Source organism: Clarias gariepinus, chromosome 24 (genome assembly GCF_024256425.1).
Source record: "Clarias gariepinus isolate MV-2021 ecotype Netherlands chromosome 24, CGAR_prim_01v2, whole genome shotgun sequence".
Classification (NCBI taxonomy): domain Eukaryota; kingdom Metazoa; phylum Chordata; class Actinopteri; order Siluriformes; family Clariidae; genus Clarias; species Clarias gariepinus.
The window spans coordinates 23,034,043-23,056,621 of NC_071123.1; the positions used below are offsets into that span (position 1 = coordinate 23,034,043).

Below are 22,579 nucleotides of genomic sequence, written 5' to 3' on the forward strand. Positions count from 1 at the left end.
AATGATATGCTAAATTTATGAAGGATGAAATGTCAGGTGTAGATATCTGTACTGTTGTATCCATTACCAGAGTGCTGTCGAACTAGATGGGACCTACGACCAGTGGGGGGCAAAGTACACCAGTCCTGTGCTGCAGTAAAAGTAGAAATGCACCAAGTAAAAGTAGATGCTAGTCTATGAATGAATATTCAATTATTTGGCACATGTATCCTACAGAAGAGTGAAATGATTGTTTTTTTGCATATCCCAAGCAGTGGTAACTTGGCAGTGTTTGGGCTTGAACCCACAACCTTCCAATTAGAAACCCAGTCACCATCACTGTGCTTTCTGCTCAATGAAAAAGGACAGAAGTACTCACCTTAAAGCATGCGTGTTTAAAGTTTTTTCTTAAGAGGGCCAAATTTTCACAAAATAAAAAAAGTAAGGAAAGTAGAAGTTGTTGGCAAACCGCTGTGGTATAAAGAGAATAAAACACCTTGAGTAACAGTATTAGCTTTAAAATCTTTATTATATGGTTATATGATCCCGCCTCTCACAATCATAGTGCTAATGTACTACTGTATAAGTAACAGAGAAATGCTTAGGTGGCAGATCAGGACCACTTGAGGAAACAAATTAAGATGAGTTCTACAACTTTACATGATTTATTAGTGCAAGATGCCGCGAAGTTGTGTTGTGCCACTAGAGGGCACCAGTGGAACTACAGAGCAAGTCGATTGCACATCAGAGGAAAGTTCATCATTTACTTCAAACCATTTTTGACCCAACAAGGAGAGACCCTAGCACCAATCTTAAAACCGATCAAAGCTTGAGGTGGGAGCAACCTTACAGCGTATTCAGGCCCAGAGGTCTTTTCAACCAGATTAACGAAGAGCAGAGTGCAAACAACCCAACACAATGTGACACGTCATAATGTAGGTGCAAATAAGAACCGAAATGAGAGCATCAGTAAAAACAAGATAAATAACCATCACACGGTTTCACTCAGAGCTTATGTGCACAAATGGGATTTTTTCTGATGAAGGAAATCCGAGCTCGAACTCCTGACAGGCTGAAGGTGATCAACCAGTGGCTGGTGGAACCTCGTGCCTCCCTCACGGTCTGTATTCCTGTTAAAGATAGGCATAAGGATATAAGGATAATATATACAGACAGAAATGTTCAATGATGCATTTCGATCCTTGTGTATCCCTGGTGTCGTGCCCGGAGTGCCCTGGCATAGGCTCCTGGCATCCCAGGACAATTTACAGGATAAGCAGTTTAGAAAATGAGTGAGACAATGTGTGTGTGTGTGTGTGTGTGTGTGTGTGTGTTTACCTCTATCTTGCTGTGGATCCACGCTACATAACTGTGCACATCAGTGTAGACACCTGGCCTGTTGACACGGCCACACCCAATCCCCCAGCTTGTCACGCCATAGAGATACCAGTGGCCGTCATCGTCTTGACACACCAAAGGACCTCCACTGTCACCCTGCAGAGCATTGTGTGTGTGTGTGTGTGTGTGTGTGTGTGTGTGTGTGTGAGAGAGAGAGAGAGAGAGAGAGAGAGGAGCAAGTCAAAACACAGACAGGTCAAGAGTTAAAAAAAAGGAACCAAAAGAAGACATACGGACAAAATGGGAGTGAGAAAAACACAAAAAGACACAGAGAAACATTTCAGGGGGTGTGTGTGTGTGTGTGTGTGTGTGTGTGTGTGTGTGTGTGTGTGTGTGTTACCTGGCAGGCGTCTTTTCCCCCATTCATGTCTCCTGCACACAGCATGTCATTAGAGATGAGTCCTTTGTAGGCGGTGTTACACAAGGATCTATCAATGATCTCTACTTCCACCTCCATTAACTGAATGGAACCATGGTCTGTAGACACACACACACAGACACACACACACACACACACACATACACACACACACGCACAAAACATTAAGTTTTACATAAATTCATAATCTGCTAACGAAGGGCACAATTCTCTAATTTACTATTATATCTCACACACACACACACACACACACACACACACACACACACACACACACACACACACACACACACACACACACACCTTCTCCTTCCTCTGTCGTTCCGAATCCTGTTGTCCAGCATTCTGTGTCTGCAAGAACAACCTGGTCGTATGCAGGGAGACATACAGGCTGGACCATACCTACAACAGCGGTTCATATACACAATCAGCATCAGCACGTATTGTACAGTACAAGGAAGTGTGTGTGTGTGTGTGTGTGTGTGCTGACCGGTAAAGTTGATGGGCTGGGTGAGTTTGAGCAGCGCAATGTCATTGTCGTGTGTGTTCGGGTTGTACAGCTCGTGTATGATGATGTCAGCGATGTACTGCGGTGCTGGAAGCATGTACTGTGACTCCACCCCCAGGTACACACGCCAGTTAGCTGGAACCTGCCAGGCAGGAGGGTCACTGAAAGGATGTAAAAAAGACTGTTAATCAATCCATCCTACTTTCTGTTCGTCTGTTTTACGTAAACGTGCCGTATTACTCAACCAGTAGAATGCTCATACTCTTCTTTATCCATCTGCTCACTGCTTAATTTTATGGTTCTTCCATCTATCCACTCATCCTTCTTCTCACCCATCCATCCATCCATCCATCCATCAGTCCATTCAGTTGATCCATCCATCCATCAAATAGTTTTATCTATCCAATCATCCAACCATTCATTCCTTTATCTACTCATACAGTAAATAAATTAAGTCAGTCCTCCCATCCATCCATGTTACGTCCATTCATCCATCCATAAACTCCCTCAATTAATATATTGATGTGATCCATTTTTATCCATTTATCCACACATCCATATATCTACTCCATCTACTCATTCATCCATCCAGTCTACTTATTCAATCAATATGGTAAATTTATCTACTCAACCTATTTACCCACTCAATTGATTTAGCCATCCATCTGCCATTCTTCTACATGTTCATCCAAACTTCCACCCAACTGTAAATCTATGCATCCATCTACTCATTAAATCACTCCATCCATCTGCCCATTCATTCACTCCATGCAGTTGATCCATCTATTCATCCATTCATTCATTTACTTCCTCAATTGATCTATTCATTTTATCTATCCTTTTATCCATCTATTTATCATCCAATCATCCACCCATTCGTCCATCTATCTACATATTCAATCTATCCATCCATTTATTCATCCTTCCATCCATACTTTTTCAATCAACCTATACAGCTGATCCATCAATCTACCCATCCATCAATCTCATTCATTCAATTTTTCCATCTACCATATCCATTCATCCATATACCATTCTTCTACATATTCATCCCAACAACCGTCCATCCATAAACCCATCCATCCATCTACTCAATCACTTCATGCAGTTGATCCATCCACCCATCCATTCATACAGTATGTTTATTAATCTATTCGGCTGATCCATCCATTCAGTCATCCTTTCATCCATACTTTTTCAATCAACCTATTCAGCTGATCCATCCATCTATCCATCCATCAATCTCATTCATTCAAACTTTTCATCTATCATATCCATTCATCCATATACCATTCTTCTCCATATTCATCCAATCAACCATCCATCCATAAATCCATCTATCCATCTACTCATCATTGGATTTGATCTATCCAATGACCCTGCATTAATCTATTCACCCTTTAAGTCAGTCAATCCATTCGGCAGATCCATCCATCCATCCATCCATCCATTCAGCTGATCAGTCAATCCATCCACCCAGTTTTTTATATATTCTCCCATTCATTAAATCCATCCACCTCTCCATCCATCCCTGCTGTTTATCAACACACCCCTACTTCATACCTGGGAAAGCAGTGTGCAGCACTCACTATAAAATCCTGTGAAATCACAGATCCTCCGCACACATGAGAGCCTTGGAAATGCAGGCTGACCTGCCATGGCCACTGGCCGGGATCCGCTTCGTCTCCTCCAATGATCCGCGAGCTGCTCTGTGAAAGCCCGCAGTCTGAATGACAAATGCATTAGTAAAACAGTGTTCAACCGTGCTAAACATACACATACACATAGGTGTACCAAAGCTGAGTGATTTTAAAATGAAACACTCACTAGTGCATTGGAGAGACACTGTCTCTTTATCAGGACATGACGTGCTGCCAAAAACACATGAGATGAAGGAGGTAAACATGTGTACATGTGAGATAAATAAACAAAAACGCTGATCTAGCTAAGGCTTATAGGTTTATGTTCAACTTGTTTAGACCTTTGGGTACTACAGGTTTCGACTCTACTGCTCTTACCTGACATTAACCTTTCCCTGTATGGTGTCTGAAGACTGAGACACAAAAAGAAATGATGTTGAGGTCGATGTTAGAGAACCGTACTGGTAACATCTGTAATAGAGAGGGAGAGAGAGAAAGAGAGAGAGAAAGAGAGAACTTCATTGTAAGTAGGTCAATTTCATATTGTAAATAGTTTGAACAATATTTTATCTGTGGGCACAAATACATTCACCGTGACCATTAATATTTACACCCCGGGAGTTCAGTTTATCATGATATTTAAATCATGCATAAATTAACATAAAGCAATACCACTCGATTTACATCCACACCAACATCAAATTGCATAATTTTAATAAACATTCATGTAAAATGTAATTAATGCAGAAATTAACTGTTGCTTAAGTTAACTTATGTAGTAAATAGAGTTAGAATAGATTTCTAAGATACTACAGTATGCAAGAACTCCCTCCTTTTTGTCCATCAGCCACCAGGGGGAGACATACTCACACACTTACTCATACCTACTGGTGTAACCAAACCAGTTTTGGAGGACACCAAAGACCTCTGAGGATACACAGAGACAAAACATGCATACACAAACCCCAAGCTCCGGCTTGAGACCCTACAGCTGAGAAGCATCAACTTCATTGCTGTATAAACACATTTAAAATCAACACACCCTCTGAACCCGAGCTGTTTACAGGTCTGGGTAGCCAGGCTCTGATTCCAGTCATCATAGCAGATGGGAAGGAAACCGTTGGAGTTTGAGGTCATGACCTGGAGTTCATTTCCAGCTCCAAACCTTACTGTGAAGCAGATAAACCACATTAAGCTTTCTCATGATAACACAACAATATTGAGATGTTGTGCTTTTGATTTAGCGTTACACTTGGATTGAGACTGACCGCAAATAGTCTCGTCGCTTCCCTGTTTGCAATCGACATGTCCATCACAGATGACAGTATTGGACGGGCAGGTGTCCATATTCCTTCTGGACATCATCGTTATGCCATATCGCACTACACAACACAGGTTATCAATGTTAAAGATCAGAATGCAGATAACAGCAATGTTACTTTTCACCCCAGACAATATGTCTGAAGTAATTAAAGGTATTCATACCTCCGAGCCAGAGTGCAATTCCGATGAGAATTATAATAAAGGCAGAGACGCCTGAGCCTCCATAGCAGCGTGCTTTTTTATGCCGGATCACCACCAGGCTGCTCCGCCTCTGATCTGTAAAGAGGGAAAAGTTATATTAGTGAAAACATACTTTTGGCTGCTCCGGTCAAGGTGTCGCCACAGCAGACCATCCAATCCACACACAACCCTCCCATTTTAATCAGGCTTGGGACTGGCCTTGTATGCAGTGGCTGGGTAATATGGGGGTGTGGCAACCACCAACAGCAGGGCTGACACCCGGATCCTCAGATCTCCAAACCAACAGCCAAGCACATTAACCACCTGAACCACCACTTCCCTTAAAAATAGAACTTAATGACAGGTAGAATTTTTCTTCCAAAAGGGAAAAGTGTTGAAATCTGTTTATTACTTAAAGTTATTGAGTAGGATTTGTTGGATTTTAAGTACATTTACATTTAGGCATTTGGCAGATGCTCTGGGGGGTTAACCAAAAGAACCTAAGTAGGATCCATTGTTTGAATATCTATTTGTCCATCTATCCATTTATCCAGATACCTACTCAATCTATGTACCCATCTATTCAGGTTTATCTTTAAATTTAAATTATCTTTCCTTTAAATGAATCCACCAATATCCATCCATATATGGATTCATCTATTTACTCCAGCTAGAATTTGTGACGTGTATCTCTATAATTCATGAACATTTATTTATTGTGCTCTTGTGAAGTATATGTGCATGCATGTACAACCTGGGTGATATTGCTCTGTGGTAATGATGATACGTTGAGCCACATGAGGAGGGAATACTGGAGGCAGAGGTTCGTTTATGTAGTAGGGGACAACTGGAGGGGTTTCCCATAACTCATCGATATTGGCGTATGAAGGAGGGGGATCACTGGGCTTCACCACCAAGTAGTATGGTGGAGGGTTCTCGCCATTCTGAGGAAACAACAAACAAATGTTTAAACTTTTTAAATGATACAGTGTAACTATCTTTGCTCCAGGTATTGTGTTGTATATTTTTGATGAGTAGGAGGATACCTTTGCATAATATAACATTCATCAGGGAGACATCAGCAGAGCTGATCATAATCTTTAGCTTCTGAACTTGAAGACAAAGTTGTTGCTAAAGGTTTCTAGATAAAATATTTAACCCTTAAAGATCAGAGATGTTTTTTTTCCCCCACTGTATACAATACTGTGCAGAAAATAAGGGTTCTCATAGCGGAACAACTGAGCATAAAGTACATGGCACAATTTTATTGTGTTTAATAAAATTCTCAGTTCCACTCCTATTGGTGACAAAGATCAGGCTGGCATTAATTAAAGTAGTAATGCTGTGGCTCTCAAACTTCATCACCTGACTTCCATGATCTAAGAAGTTATATTTTTAGAGTTCTTTTCTCGTGTACAAGTGCCATCCAAAAACTGCTTGATTTTTGAAACGTTCAAGCTTTGAAATTGACTTCATTCTGAAACTTGGAAATACTCTGAGTTTTTCAAAGCCTTGTCCATTCCAGACAAATTACGGGTCTTCTTTAAGGTTTTATAGAAATTCCTAATAGTGTTTGTAAATTAAAAATTTTCTACGGCTCCTATACCTTCCATGTCTTCCATTATAAATGAAATACTTAACATTTCACAGATCTTCTACTGCCAAATAAATTACAATCCTAAACAAATTCAGCAAGTAAAGTGGTTCTATCAGGCAGCACAGCGACTTGGTGGTTAGCACTGTCACCTTTCACCTCCAGGGTCTTGGTTCAAAACCCGGTCAGGTTCATTTCCAGTCTGTGTATGCACGTAGATTGCATGTTCTTCCCGTACTTGGTGAGTTTCATTTGGGTACTCCGGTTTCCTCCTGCAGTCCGAAGTACTGCAGATCAGGCCAATTGGCATTCCCAAATTGCCCATAGTGTGTAGGTGAGTTTGGTTATGTGTGTGCCCTGTGATGGATTGTTCCCCAGTTGTACCCTGCCTCGTTCCCTACAGTAAGTCTCCTGGGAAAGGCTCCAGGCCTCCCGCAACCCCAAATACAGGATAAAGTTGTATAGACGATAATGATGACACTGACAGTACAAAACGCATGCCTTTCTTAGCTATCAAATTATTCCTTCCTCACCAACATTAGATCATTGCTGCTAGTTAAAATTAAAGTGGTTACAAAAAAAAACAAAACAGGCTTTGGGAACCACCCACACACTTTCCATAACGAGATCACAAGGTCTGCAAGAAATTAATTGTTTTTATAAAATGCTTGAAGCTCCACCTTCTTTTTAGTGAACTTCCAATGAATTTAAATGTCTTTCAAGAATCTCCAGCCAAAAGTTCTTTAATTATTCACCTAAAAAGTGCTAGAAAATGGAGCAGTGGTGGCTCAGGAGGTTGAGGCTCTGGGTTGCTGATCAGAGGGTTGGGGGTTTGTTGCCACTGTTGGTGGGTTTGTTGCCACTGTTGAGTGGCCAGAGAGTCTCATCAGACCTGAGAATTTTGGTGCTTTAGGTGCCTTTGGCAAACTCCAGGCAGGCTGCCATGTGCCTGTAAGGAGTGGCTTCCGTCTGGCCACTCTACCACATACAGTAGGCCTGATCGGTGGATTGCTGCAGAGATGGTTGTCCTTCTGGAAGCTTCTCCTCTCTCCACAGAGGACCTCTGGATCTCTGTCAGAGTGACCATCGGGTTCTTGATCACCTCCCTGACTGAGACCCTTCTCCCCTGATCGCTCAGTTTAGATAGCCGGCCAGCTCTAGGAAGAGTCCTGGTGGTTTCGAACTTTTTCCACTTACAGATGATGGAGGCCACTGTGCTCATTGGGACCTTCAAAGCAGCAGAAATTTTTCTGCAACCTTCCCCAGATTTGTGCCTTGAGACAATCCTGTCTCGGAGGTCTACAGACAATTCCTTAGACTTCATGCTCGGTTTGTGCTCTGACATGAACTGTCAACTGTGGGACCTTATATAGACTGGTGTGTGCCTTTCCAAATCATGTCCAATCAACTGAATTCATCACAGGTGGACTCTAATTAAGCTGCAGAAACATCTCAAGGATGATCAGGGGAAACAGGATGATCAGGGGAACAGGATGCGCCTAAGCTCAATTTTGACCTTCATGACAAAGGCTGTGAATACTTATGTATATGTGCTTTCTCAATTTTTTTTTTTTTTAAATAAATTTGCAAAAATCTCAAGTAAATTTTTCATGTTGTTTATGTGGAAAAAGTGATGCGCTGTGAATACTTTCCGGATGCCCTGTATATGCCAATATATAATTCCCAGCCACTGAAATGCAATGACCGTTCCAATGCCTGGATAAAATGGGTGGGTTGTGACTGGAAAATGCCAACCCATTGCAGGGCACAAGCACATGCCCACTGTCACACTACACTTCTATAGTATAAGGAGAACATAAACACACATGGGCCAGAGGCAAAACTCAAAGCCCCAAACCCTGGAAATGACAGTGCTAACCTCTGAGCTATCGTGCCCACCAAGGGATGTTGTGTTACTGGGAAATAATTGGGGTGCTAAATCACCACACAGCTTTCATTGATTATTTTCCTTGACCTGGAGTGTAGATTATGTGTGAATGTGTGTATACTGTATGTGTGTATATGAAGTGTATACAATATGTCAAAAGTCAATAAGTTATTATACCAGCAATGGTATGAGGCACCGTATAGGGCTTAAATTAAACTTCACTCGTGCACACACACATGAAACACTTGCATACACGTATATGAAACAGTCACGTATAAATACAGTATATACTACTGTACTAACTACTCAAACAACTACATCAGAAATGTGCGCACATACACACCTATGAGACGCGCACAAACAAAGGGAACTGTAGCGCTGTAGGGAACGAGGGAACAACGGATCTTCACTTTAGCAGAAAAGGGAATGAAAATCAGTCATTACGTCTCACTGAAGAGTAAAAAAATTGAACTTATAAAATTATTTATATATTTATTATAATTATTAGTGAGGACGACATTGTATAAATATGACACAATTATTTTAATACCTTGTATTATATAGGCTAATAATCTGTAAAAAAAAAAATAATAATAAAAAAAATACAAATCCGTACATCTTGTAAATTAATTGGATCATTTATTCATACAGTATAACCGATTCAATACAGTATGTTATATAGTTTATAATAGTATCTTTTTTTTTCAATAAATATCCTATATTTAATATCCGTAGCGTGCATGCGTCTCATAGGTGTGTGTGCACGCATTTCGCATGTACTTGTTCGAGCAGTTAGTCGTATATATGTATATGTGACTGTTTCATATATGTGTATGCAAGTCTTTCATGTGTGTGTGCATGAGTGAAGTTTGATTTAAGTCCTATACGGCGCCTCATACAATGGTATCATTACTGACATTCCCATGTGTGAGGTTACACGGGTCATGCTTTGATGTGTAAATAAACAAACCTGTATTACACTGCATGACAATTGAGGTAATGTGAGTATGTGTTTACAGTGCATAAAGGTGTGACGTTTTGCACACATCAGTGTGATTATTAATAACAACAGTTCAAGTGAGAATCGCTAGATTGTGTGTCCAATCAGACTTCTGTACCTGAGGCAGGGAAGATTCCCAGCAGGTTACTGGTTTGTGTGTCACGCTTAAATGATTCAGATCATTAAATACATTTTAGTATTACACAAAGATAACTCAGTTTTAAAATAATGATTTCATTTATTAAGGGGGAAGAAGCTGTCCAAAAGTGAAAAAGTACAGTAATTGCAGCCTAAGCCTAAGAACTGTTTGTGCCCTTAATATATATATATATATATATATATATATATATATATATATATATATATATATATATTATACAATATTATATAATACATAAATCTGTTTGTGTTCTTAAGGTGAAATTTTGTATTGCAAAATGCATTTTCCCAGAGAAAATAATGTAAATACAGATAATTCATTCCAGCCACTCAAAAATAATAACAATATTAGGAATTTCTAAATCTATAATCATATTTTTGCATATTAAAACAATCAAAACATTTAGAAATGTTTTAATTGTTTTACTTTATTTATGTGTGTAGAAAACACGCATAAATGAAGTCAAATATGAAATAGGTAGACATTAAACCTGACTTAATCTTCCATTCATGATTTTTAATTCATGATTCCTCTTGGCACCAGCTGCTTTAAAAGCCAAACTGAAAGCGGCTCCCTTTTCTTCTTGCTACCGTCCTTGATAACATTCTTGCGCCCCATGGTGCTATGTCTTCACTACATTTTGCACAAAAAGTTTACAATAATTTTTTTTTAAATAAATAAGTATATGAAAACTAGCTTCGCTTGGCTTGTTTTGATTGGATACCGGAAATAAATCTGCCGAAATCAGATTTTCATACAACAGAAAGTACACGTGGCCGGCTCAGTCGCCTGTATGCCGAAATGCTCGTATGCAGAGGCATATTCCTTGCAAAATTTTAATTCTTAAGGAAATAATTTACAAGGCAGGGCGTTCTTATGAATGTGATTATTAATTACAATGCTAAGGTGACACTGTAGTCATTAAACTTTTCCACATTTTGTTATGGAACCACCAGACAGGTCAGGGATGAAGTTGTAGAGAAGTTTAAAGCAGGGTTAGTTTATGAAAAAAAAATATACCAAGCTTTGAACATCTCATGGAGCGCTGTTCAATCGATCATCTGAAAACGGAAAGAGGACAGCACATCTGCAAACCTACCGAGACATGGCCGTCCACCCAAACTGACAGGTCGAGAGGGAAGAGAATTAATCAGAGAAGCAGCCAAGAGGTCCATGATAACTCTGGAGGAGCTGCAGAGATCCACAGCTCAGGTGGCAGAATCTGTCCACAGGACAACTATTAGTCGTGCACGCCACAAATCTGGCCTTCATGGAAAAGTGGCACGAAAAAAGACATTGTTGAAAGAAAGCCATAAAATGTCCCATTTGCAGTTTGGAAGCCATGGGGAACTGCAAATTGTAGTGTAAACGTATTTCTTTCTACAATAGCTTTCTTCTTGTCACACTTCTATTGAGTAGTTAAGTCTGGACTTCGGCTAGGCCACTTTTAAACCTTAATTTTAATTTTTTTTAGCTATTAAAAGGTGGATTTGCTGGTATGGTTTAGATCATTGTCCTGCTGCTTAAAAGGGTGAGCTTGAGGTCATAAACCGATGGCCTAAAAAAATGGCATTCTCCTTCATGGATTTTCTTGTATAGTGCTTGATTCCATTAGTCCTCCAGGTCCTGAAGATCATCATACTACCACCACCATGTTTGTCTTTTTTCAATATTTGTTTTCTTTTTATGAAACACCCCAAAACGTTAAACTTGTGTCTTATCAGTCGACAGAATATTTGGCCAGATGTCCTGCAGATAATCAAGATAATTTTTTGACAAACGTGATATGAGCCTGTGTGCTCTTTTTGGTGAGCAGTGGCTTTCATTTTTGACCTCTCCCAAGGATGCCATTGTTGAATCATGAACACTGACCTTAACTAAGGCAAGTCCAGCCTGCAGTTCTTTAGATGTTGTTCTGGGTCCTTTCTGAGCCACTCCTAGAAACCTTCACCAGCATTTCAAGTTTTCACCACTTGTAGACAATGGCTGTCACTTTGTTCGCTCGAGTCCCGAAGCTTTAGAAATGTCTAACCCGTTCCAAATTGATCCATGTCAGTTACTTTGTTCCTCATCTGTTCTTGAATTTGTTTAGATCATGTTGCTTTAATAGATCATTTAGCATGCTTGACTCTGTTGCACAGGTTCTATTTATGTGATTTCTTTATTCAACAGGTCTGGCAATAATCAGGCCTGGGTGTGACAAGGGAAATTTAACTTAGCATTTATGATTTAATAAATAAAATTATCATTTAAAAACTGCATATTGTACATTATCTTGCAAAAGTATTCATATCCCTTAAACTTTTATGGCAGAGTCATTAACAAGCCATTGTTGCAAGAAAGCCATAAGAAGTCTAGTTTGCAGTTTGCAACAAGCCATGTGGAAAAGCATGAGAAATGTGGAAGCAGGTGGAACATTTTTGACCCAAATGCAAAATCACATGCACAGTATGTGTACTCGAATGATCCTTGTAGAATAAACAAATTTATTAATTGGAGCATCAATACTAGCAATATATGTTTTCCCAGCATTGTAAATGTGTAGGTATTTAACTACAGCACATTATAAAGATACATAAATCTTAAGAAACACATCCTCCTGATCCCGGTCATCTTCAGCTGCTTTATAAAACTCCTCGGCTTTACCTGTTCACTTTTACCTCCTCAGCAGTATTCATGGTAAGTAACTTTTGTTCCCGTGTTCTGTTTTTAGACAAAGCTGTACCAGCAAAAACACTGGTCATAATACCAGCCTCTACCTGAGGGTCGTGTTAAATTACAGCACCACAAATACTGTACAGCCTCCAAACTCACATACATCTACATGTTTTTAAAAGACTCCAGCAGCTTGTATTTGTATTCGTATCTTTAAAATTTAAAGGAGTCTTTCTGTAAAAATGTTCTGTTTTGACGTATTTGATGATTCCTTTGTTTATTTGCTACACTACTTCTCCTGTGTAGTTGGCTACTCCAGGGCAATCAGGACACAAGGGAGGGTACAGCCTGGATGAGGTACAGTACCATGGACTCACATATACTTAATCAGGAAGGAAAGAAAGAAAGAATAAATAAATAAACCTTTGTATATAGACCAGTGAAATGTTCGAACCACCCACCCTGGAGGTGTGATAGAACCTTGCTCACCACTTAGTGACTGTGTTGCTTAAACTTAGATTAGAGGAATTATTATTATTATTATTATTATTGTGTTCATATCCAACTGGGACTTGTGATGAAATTTCTGGTGGAGGAAATCATAAAAGTGATTGACATTTACAGAAGACTTTAAGCAGAGCAGAAGTGATGAGACTCTTAGCCCCGGTAAAACTTTCGAATAATTAACTTCTCGTCGTTTTAAAGAAGGCTGTTTGTCCATGAATTTCAATGGGTGGGTCAGAGCCCGCTGCGATCGTTCCCATGAACATTCAGCAAATGGAACGCCTGACCCTTGAAAATCGACAGATAACTCGTCACCAGCTTGCAGAAGAGACACATCTGCCTGTAGGAATTGTACACACACTCATTCACCAAGACCACTTGCACATTACAGGAACTTAGCTGGAAACTCAGTTATTGCCACATCCCACATACAGTCCTGACCTCGCTCCAAGCCATTTCCACATGTTTGGGCATTTAAAGGAGTTCCTGGGAGGCCAGCGTTTCAGACAGATGTGAATCAGACAGGCAGCCTATCATGGCTCTGGTGTACTGAGAAAACTTTACAGCTTGATTAGGGTAGCAGGGGATTATACCGAGAAATAAAGGGAGATCTACTCTCAGAACTGCGCACTCAAACACCTCTTGTAACAATAAACACTTTAGCAATGCATCTTGTATAGTATACATATTATATATATAAATGACATACCACTATGTTGCCTTCTGTGTTCTCCATCAGGAAGTGTAAAATTCACCTTCAATATTCCCTTGTTATCTTGTTACTGCTTGTCGTGTCCTTCACAGTGTCCGTCATCATCATCCTCACTGCTGGTGCTTCCTGAATCATCCTGCTTTTCTCCCTCTGTCTCGTTGGACTGGTTGGACAAGCACCGCATCATCACAAAGTTTGCTTTAATCTGCAAAAAGACACCACCACTAGGCGTACCCTCACTCAAGGCTCCGCCCAGAGCTGACCTGTTTTTAGCGAGGGTCCACACTCAGGGACACAGACAGGGGTTCAAGTGGGAAAAAGGCACTTCTCATATTTATTTATTTTTTCTAAACAAAACATTATAAACAGTGATATGCTTTAATGATGTCGTTTATCATATTAATCTGCAACGCCTTGTGTCAAATGTATGCAAATGAATGCATTTACTTAATGACTTCAACAATCACAGGTACTTTATCACTTTAAAGAGCAGTTTACCAAAAAGCATAAACCTTTGACTGACACTGGAGACTCCTTCCACATTACATAAGCATCAGCATATGGAAAGCATCAACACGTAATATGAATATAATAATTTTCCCATTCGTTTGTAATTAGACTTCTGGAGCATCTCTTGTACAAGTCCTGTTGTTAAAGAAACGATAAGCTAACTGTGATTAACCATACCATGTGAATGAGGGCAACAGCTCTGCCTCTAGCAAAAGATTTATTGATTTAACTTTTTTACTCGATACGGTTTTTCAGTGCAAGTGGTCTTCTCTGAAATTAGACCTGCTCTGGTGGTATTTTTTTTTTCCCAACGTGTTTAAAATTCTAATTTCAGGCTTTATATGTGCCACCATCTGCTGGTTTGGTGGAGAGTTGCACAGACTAATTGTTTTTAGCTCACAACTGACTTAGTTGTATTTAAAAAGTTTTTTGACAAAGCACTGAATCGAACACATTATCGTTTCTATAGTAACAGCTCACTGACATGGACTTGTGCAGCATGCGTGTCATGCAATCCAAGGGTAATAATCAAGTAAGAAAACTTTCTGGTCACAATCTGGTGGTGCTGAGACTTTAACCCCCGCAGTAACTCAGAACTGTAACCACTGAGCCATTAGTAAGATCAACAACACACTGTTATTTACATTTAAGATATTGACTGATCGATTATATACAGTAGGTAAGGTCCGTCCAGTTGTGGATGTTTATTTAACAAATAATGATCTCTATTTTTTTTCCTACAAAACAAACAAACAAACAAACAAAAAACATTAATGTGCCAGGATACTAATATAGGTCCTGATCAGAAATCTAAACTTAACCACGTCTCTCACTAAACCCTTCTGAAAGCCTGAAACCGAGTCTCATCTTTAATTAACCATTAGACCTACTTCAGTTCATCAACACTTATTTGGAGCACCTATGTGCAAGTGATGTCATCGGCAATCCATGCCTTCTCATTGGTCCAGGGTGTCTTTCAGGAGGACATGTTGTAGGGCATATGCTCAATCCAACACACACGCTTATAACTATACACACACAGGCAATAAATAAATAAGGTAAGTGTCATTAATCTAGATGCATTTGCTATACACACATATGGTGTGTGTGACGGAATGAATTAGAGATGTCTCTGCATTTGAATTAACCGGACATGGTGATGTTTCTGTAGCATACACATAAACACACACACATAAACATATAGAGTGCGGCCATGCCTCATCAGTCAAGACGATTGTCAAAGTTGAAGATAGAGAGGAAGACCAGGCTGAGGTTTGCCCTGATCATGTTCTGCTGTGTTCTGCTTGCATCAGTCATACTGGCACTTGGGCTATACTACAGTAAGAACACCAAAGTCACACAAATTCCTATGGTGTAGGAGAAATAAAACACTTCTGAATGTCCTCTGGTTATACGCTTATAACTTGCAGGAAGACATTTACTTTTGCATATGTATTTCTGGCGAAGAGGTGAACATGTGACATCATATGTGCGTCCTGTGTTCTCCCAGTCATCAGACACGTCAATTCAAATTTTTACTACTGCAATCAGTCTCAGACGTTCATTCCTGCTGTAAATGTGTGTGACGGGAAGTTTGACTGCGATGCCGGAGAGGACGAGCTCAACTGCGTGTCCAAGCTGTGGGCCAACACCACACATCCAGGTACATGATCACACCCAGACATGAGTACATCAGTCTCAAACCTGCCCTAAAGAGTGTATACAGTGTATATTATACTGTACATATAGATGACATGGTGGCGGGGGGGGGCAATTCATACAGTATATCATCACACCGAGTCTAAAATGGATTATTTTACGTACATTTTAAACTTTAAACATTTAGCAGACGCTCTTATCCAGAGCGAATTACATTTTTATCTCATTACACATCTGAGCAGTTGAGGGTTAAGGGCCTTGCTAAAAAAGTGACAAAAAGAACTGTAATCAGTTATTTATAAAATCATGATACCTAAAGAATCACAATACAAATCTAATCGGCATCTAGGGATCATGATATTGTATCAGTTGATTCCTGGTGAGTCCCATCACTATTTATACATGTGGCTTTCTCTCTTTTTGTATGCGTGTGTGTGTAGTGAGGTTGATGGGCAAGAGTTTGGTTCTGCAGGTCTTCCTCAACGGCAAAACTTGGAGCACTGTATGTGCGGACAACTGGAGAACCCAATACTCTCGATTAGCCTGCCAACAACTAGGTTACACAAAGTATGTACTTGAGCGAATGGAAAAGATGCATCATACGAAAGATCCAAGTCATACAAATCGACACAATATACGTGTTCTTTTATTGTAAACAATAGATAATTGGCCAATAGTCAGGTCAGGATTGGTGGAAATAAACTGTAAGACAGCTCAGATATGGCAAAAGTCCTCATGTTTTAACTCAATTCTTTTTAACTCTTCTTTAACTCGATTATTCTTATTGAGGAATTTGTATCTTTACCCAGTAGCCATTTTGTTTGTCTATGAAATTTATGTATCGTGTACCAATGTATGTTTTTGCAACATTTTTTTTTCCCCATTTCTTGCCTTAATACTGTATTTGACTAATTCCTGCAAACTGTTTAAGTTTTGATCTTTCTGACTCCCGCTTGCTCGTAGGAGCCCACGGAGTATTCAAGTGCCCGTCCGGAGTCTACCTCCTGACCTACAGAGTTCGTTCAGTGCCTTGGATAATGAAAGCCAAGACTCAAGCACAAGCATCCAGAGTTTACTTAGCATGAGGTACAGCAATGGTCCATGTTCCACATTCACAATGTCGAGGCCATAATTTTATCTTCTATTAACGTAGTGTCATCTTTCAGAGATAAGTGCACCTCCGGCTTTGTGATCTCACTGTCTTGCTCAGGTACTGCACATAAGTGTGTGTTTCAAAATGAAAACCTAAAACTAATATGTTCATGTACTTAAATGTAGTTATACCATCAACTCATCTGGAACTAGGCTGGTGTGTGTTTGTGTAGACTGTGGCGAGGCGGTTGGTGAAGATCGGATCGTCGGTGGTACGGATACGACTATCGAGTCGTGGCCATGGCAGGTCAGTTTGCACTGGGACATGCAGCACGTGTGTGGAGGATCGCTGATCTCGACCCGATGGATAATCAGCGCCGCTCACTGCTTCGTTGGGTGTGTATATGATCTGCACACACTAATCTGTACACATCTGTACTGTTTGGGTTAACCAGGCTGAACCTCAAGTCAGTACTTTGATTATCCTTATGTCCAAATATACTGCACATCAGTTGCATGGGAGTGACTCCCTGTTATGGTTTGTTCATTTCTCAGGAGAAACAGAGCGCTGAGCCAGTGGAGTGTGATTTTAGGCCAAACCTATTTGACCTCATCCAGGGCCGTGCCAGTCGAAAGCATTGTGATGAACCAAGCCTACGACCCAGTGTCACATGACTACGACATCGCCATGGTCCGACTGGCCTCTGAGGTTCTTCCCGGAGGTGTAGCTTCCATCACTTCATCTATCTCTTAATAGTAGTGTCTCTGGAGATTGTTAATGGCTGATTGGTTGGTTGAGTTTCCGGCTTCTACATTAGAGTGTTCAGCCAAATGTGAAGAATTTGAATGGCAAAACAAGCTTCAGCTGCAATTCCATCCAAAAGATACTCTAATTTTGCTTTTGAAATGAGTCTTTTAAGCCAAGCTATTGCTTGAGGTTTAAAAAAACAACTTTTTTTTTTTTTACCTTAAAGCCACAATCCATCCCGTCTGCCTCCCTCCATACCAGCTGTCAATCAGTGTGGGGGACAACCTTGTTGTGACTGGGTGGGGCATCCTACACGAGAACGGTAAGTGTACGAAGTTAAACAAAGATTAAATTTTAAAAAAAATTGGAAATAAGCAATATTTACTCAGGTTGTGCTGTGTGTTGTGTATGCATGATGTACAGTTGTGTATTGACGTGTGTAAGCCTGAGTCCGTATTAACAAGTTCATAATGTGATGGAACTGTTATCGTAAACTCAGACTCTGACCAAGTTCTTGCTTTTGGTCCATCCTACACTCAGGCCAGCTGTCGGATGTGCTTCAGAAAGCCATGGTTCCTCTTATTGCCTGGTCCACTTGTTCCAGTGCGTCAATCTACGGTTCCGCCGTCACTCCCAGAATGCTGTGCGCCGGCTTTCTGAAAGGAGGAGTAGACTCCTGTCAGGTCAGATATTCTTTTTTGTGCTCTCCAGCAGGATTGAGTTCTCTCTTCTGATTGGTCGAAATGTGCTGATGGTTGGGCGTCATCTCAAAACTGGCATAACGAACAGACACTGATAATATCCTAAAACATATTGATACTTTAGGGTCTGTCTTGCTCCGTATGTAGGGGGACAGCGGGGGTCCGTTGGTGTTCCAGTCCTCCCGGTGGCAGTTGGTGGGTGTGGTGAGCTGGGGAGACGGCTGTGCCCGTGAGGGCCTGCCTGGGGTTTACACCGACGTCAGACAGCTGCTGAACTGGATTTATATTATCATGGATGTGAGTGTGTGTGTGTGAGAGGAATAGATGTGGACATTTTAAAAGAATAATAAATGTTTCTCTTAAGTAAATGAACTCAAATATTGAAGCAGTTCCAAAAATATATATATATTTTTTTTTATTAAATAATAATTTATTTATTTTTATTGGATTTGCTCTTGTCGATTAAGTAATCTTAGTATGGAGTATGGTAAAGCTTTACTGTAACTTCACATTTTCCAACAACTTGAGGATAAAGAAGATTAAGTCTGGTGGTTGACATCATTGTTCTTGAGGTTAATTTTTAATGATTTGTGTTCCCTCTTCACAGAAATACCCCTAAGGACTCTACGTGCAGTGGATGTCTGGAGAGAAGTCTAATGACGCACCAATACCATCTAACAGATATACTGTATATCAGAACAACTGTATGAACTTTACCTGGGCTCCTGGGTACCAGTTATAGTGTTGCATAAGCAATCATGTTTGTTGGTTGATGTGGTACAGTAGCTCTTCTTGTATGTTTTAAAGTAATATTAGATGTTTTGTGTGCTGGTTTTAAATATTTATTGTGTTAAATTAAAAATTGAACAGTGTTTTATCATACCAGAAACCTTATAAATAAACGTCAATAAAGAAAAAGGGAATTAAATTTGTGTAGTTTTTTCTAAATGAAATTTTCAAAGTTTAGTAAAAGAAACGTAAAAAAAAAAAACAGTGATAAGTTTCAACCACACACTGCCTGACCAAAAAAAATATATATATTCTGTCACCTTTAAGTTTGAAACCTTTAGGTTACACCACACAACCCCTTTTCCACCAATAAGAGCTATTTCCCAGCCAGCACCCAATTTAGAAACCAGTTCTTTTGTTTTTAGACAGCCAAACTCCGGCCCATAGCAGCACAAACCCTTCGCTGGACTAGAACAAAGAGCAGCATACATCAGCGGCTGGGGGCGAGGTTATCATGGCCAACTAAAAGTTTGACAATGCTATCTTCAAAAAAATATATATTTAGTATGCAATGTGCAGCTCAAATGCCTTTTAGTAGTGGTAATGCCAGGAGAACTGCTCGCAAAGCCATGTTGAAGTTTGCATTGTTGTTGTGCTTGCCAGTAGCCTGTTTTGCCACTAGCATTATCGCTAACATTGCTGGGGAAAGTAGAGGTAGACTATACACTGACATATATAATGACGTGACTCTCTACCCAAGGAAAAAACAAAACCAGTCTTTAAGAGGTTCACTTCTGATGCTCCCAGAACCACTCTTTTACAATTTGAGTCCTGGAATACGACTGTTCCATCAGGGAAGAAAAACTACATACTGTAGATGTGATAATCTGGTCATTCTGTACATTCAGGTCGTCAGCTGATGTCATTTTATTGCAGCAAAACATTAAGCCTGGAGCTAGATCATGAGCCTAGACCTGAGCAACGGAAGCAACCCCAGATCATAGCCCCAGATCATAGCCCCAGATCATTCTCCGCAATCTGAGCTCATCAGACCACATGACCAATTTCCATCGCTCCGATGTCCAAATTTAACAAATTGAGGCCTTTTTTTGTCAGCCAAGTGGTTTTCTTATGGACACACAGCTGTTTAGTCCCAATACTATGAGTTCTCATCACATTGTGTGTATGGAAATGTTTCCACTTTCACTATTAAACATAGCTCTGCTTTTTACTGGTAACTTTTACAATGCAATTGATAATGTACCTAAAGGGTTTTTAACCCAGTTCCAGTCATTTTAAATTTCCTTGTGTAGTTTGTGGAAATTTGTGGAAATCTTCATTTGAATCATATACCAATGACGAATGTCACACTTTTATATTTAATTAGCAGATCAGGTTTACATAAAACCTCTTCCTGTGCTTAAAAACAAAACAAAAACAGACATTCAGAGGTATTAGAGCACTGATAATTTAATGCATCAGTTTCCAACACATCATCCAGCAAATCAGATCATTTAAATAACAAATTAGAAATCATAAAGTCTCGTAAGGCGTTCATTGTCATCCAGTAAAAATGAGGTCCAGTAAAAATGGTTAAATAAGTTTGTACGTTTAGAGGTTTCATCCAGTCATTCGTAGCTCTTCCTCATTCATCTCTCACATTCACACTTGGCAGAGGTACAGTTTCAACAACCGGCGTTATCTCATGCTTTCTCTATTTGTTCAATCTTTTGGTTCATAGCTACAGTACGTCTTGTTGCTGAATTATCAAAGTAACATCGTTTTTTGATTGATGGATCATAGGTTGCACCTTTTTTTTGTTGTTGTAGATATTCAGTATTCACCACAAACTAATAGAGATGTACTTTAAAGTGTTACTGCAAATTAGTACTCTAATTGCACATGATCAACCATGTAAGGCAATGTGAGTGAGAATATAAACTGAAAGCAATTTCATTAAGAACAGTTAACTGTATACGTTTGCTGTAATTAATCCAGTCTAGTCCTGTCTAATGTTAAACTTCCCAAAATGAATCCTAATAGTTAATATGTAACATAGAGGAAAATATGAAGAACAAAGGAAAAAAAACTCTTTTGTTCCAAAAAAAACCAAAAACGTAGTTCATATTTTGTTTTACTTAACTTAAAATTAGCATCATGCTCAGTAGGCCGCTACATTATCGTGGATAACCAAACTCACATCTTCTTAAGGGGCATCAAAAATGTGCAAAATGTAAAAAAGTGATGGGAACATTCTCATTGTGCATTTTAGACAATGCTAGCAGACAGAATATAATGCTGTATTCAGTTTTGAATTTCAGAACGCTTCAGCTTTCCTGCCACTGCTGCCGCTGCTGGTGTTTCAGCGTGACACACAATTAATCATGGAAATATTCAACAACGTTTGGCTGCAGCTGGATTTGCCGGGCTAATGGTGACTATACATCACTGTATTGAGTTTTAAATTTCTGGTGCTAATAGACACAGATTTTTTTTTTTTTTGTATAAAATTGAACTTTCCTGTTTATTTGAAAAAAAAAATCAATTTTAAATGTGCAACATTAATCTTCATGAGTATGTGTACCTTTGTGTTTGATACAGCTGTTAAAATCTTCCCAAATGGTCTAACTTTGTGCTTGATTTTGCAAATTTAATCATTTCTTTAACCTTGATTTCTAAAACACATTGGACTCTTTACTCCGTTTCCAACACACTGACGAACAGAATGTTCACATTGCAAGCGAAGCTGAAACATGACTCTTCCTTTAAAATCACTAGTTGTCCATTAGCCGCATAATGTCGATTTTTTTTTTTTTACAACTGATTTTAAGATCCTTGTATTGACAACGTTTAATGGCTATCAGCAGGATCAAGAAGGCTTTCACTGCACAAAAATACAAAAATCGGAACGTATGAGCCTTTCTGAGCAACAACTTAAGAAAGGACAAGGGGAGAGTGCGGAAAGCATTAAGATCGACTTTGTATATTGGAAATGAAGACAAACCATGCTAAATTGTCACTTTCGTTAAAAGTTGACCACCAGGAATTCCAGAAATTTTAAACTTGAAAGCCTGGATTTTAGCATTAAATTATCTACATGTGTAGGGAATATTTAATTTTAGTGTGTTTCATGAAAAAAAAAAACAGGCTAGCTAAGGAGCTAATGTTAGCAGTGAAGTTAATAGTAATTAGTTCAAAAGTTGTAAATACACCCCATTTA

At 39.5% G+C, this 22,579-nt stretch overlaps 2 protein-coding genes across 2 annotated transcripts; one reads left to right on the plus strand and one right to left on the minus strand.

Annotated features, from left to right (window-relative positions):
* Positions 1-1,074: 1,074 nt before the first annotated feature.
* Positions 1,075-14,024, minus strand: tmprss13b (transmembrane serine protease 13b). Its single transcript, XM_053485184.1, has 13 exons — positions 13,918-14,024; positions 6,162-6,351; positions 5,390-5,503; positions 5,173-5,286; positions 4,947-5,073; positions 4,283-4,375; positions 4,092-4,135; positions 3,828-3,990; positions 2,247-2,425; positions 2,060-2,158; positions 1,718-1,854; positions 1,318-1,473; positions 1,075-1,109 (listed from the first exon to the last, which is right to left on the minus strand). Exons 1-13 carry the CDS (start codon positions 13,942-13,944, stop codon positions 1,095-1,097), a joined length of 1,458 nt encoding a protein of 485 aa, XP_053341159.1. The 5' UTR covers positions 13,945-14,024; the 3' UTR covers positions 1,075-1,094.
* Positions 14,025-15,613: 1,589 nt separating this feature from the next.
* Positions 15,614-19,558, plus strand: tmprss4b (transmembrane serine protease 4b). Its single transcript, XM_053485189.1, has 11 exons — positions 15,614-15,770; positions 15,941-16,093; positions 16,530-16,656; positions 17,053-17,175; positions 17,256-17,299; positions 17,415-17,577; positions 17,737-17,903; positions 18,156-18,251; positions 18,470-18,612; positions 18,778-18,927; positions 19,238-19,558. Exons 1-11 carry the CDS (start codon positions 15,644-15,646, stop codon positions 19,247-19,249), a joined length of 1,305 nt encoding a protein of 434 aa, XP_053341164.1. The 5' UTR covers positions 15,614-15,643; the 3' UTR covers positions 19,250-19,558.
* The last annotated feature ends 3,021 nt before the right edge of the window (positions 19,559-22,579 follow it).

What these genes read in the sequence shown, in the direction of transcription:
- tmprss13b (XM_053485184.1), bottom strand. Translation starts at nt 13,944, where the DNA reads ATGGAGAACACAGAAGGCAACATAGTG. An exon ending in AAGCGACGAGACTATTTGCG is followed by an intron (nt 5,074 to 5,172) that starts GTCAGTCTCAAT and finishes TCTGCTTCACAG; the next exon opens with TAAGGTTTGGAGCTGGAAAT. An exon ending in AACGACAGAGGAAGGAGAAG is followed by an intron (nt 1,855 to 2,059) that starts GTGTGTGTGTGT and finishes GTGTGTCTACAG; the next exon opens with ACCATGGTTCCATTCAGTTA.
- tmprss4b (XM_053485189.1), top strand. Translation starts at nt 15,644, where the DNA reads ATGCCTCATCAGTCAAGACGATTGTCAAAGTTGAAGATAGAGAGGAAG. An exon ending in GGCACTTGGGCTATACTACA is followed by an intron (nt 15,771 to 15,940) that starts GTAAGAACACCA and finishes GTGTTCTCCCAG; the next exon opens with TCATCAGACACGTCAATTCA. An exon ending in CTCTGAGGTTCTTCCCGGAG is followed by an intron (nt 17,904 to 18,155) that starts GTGTAGCTTCCA and finishes TTTACCTTAAAG; the next exon opens with CCACAATCCATCCCGTCTGC.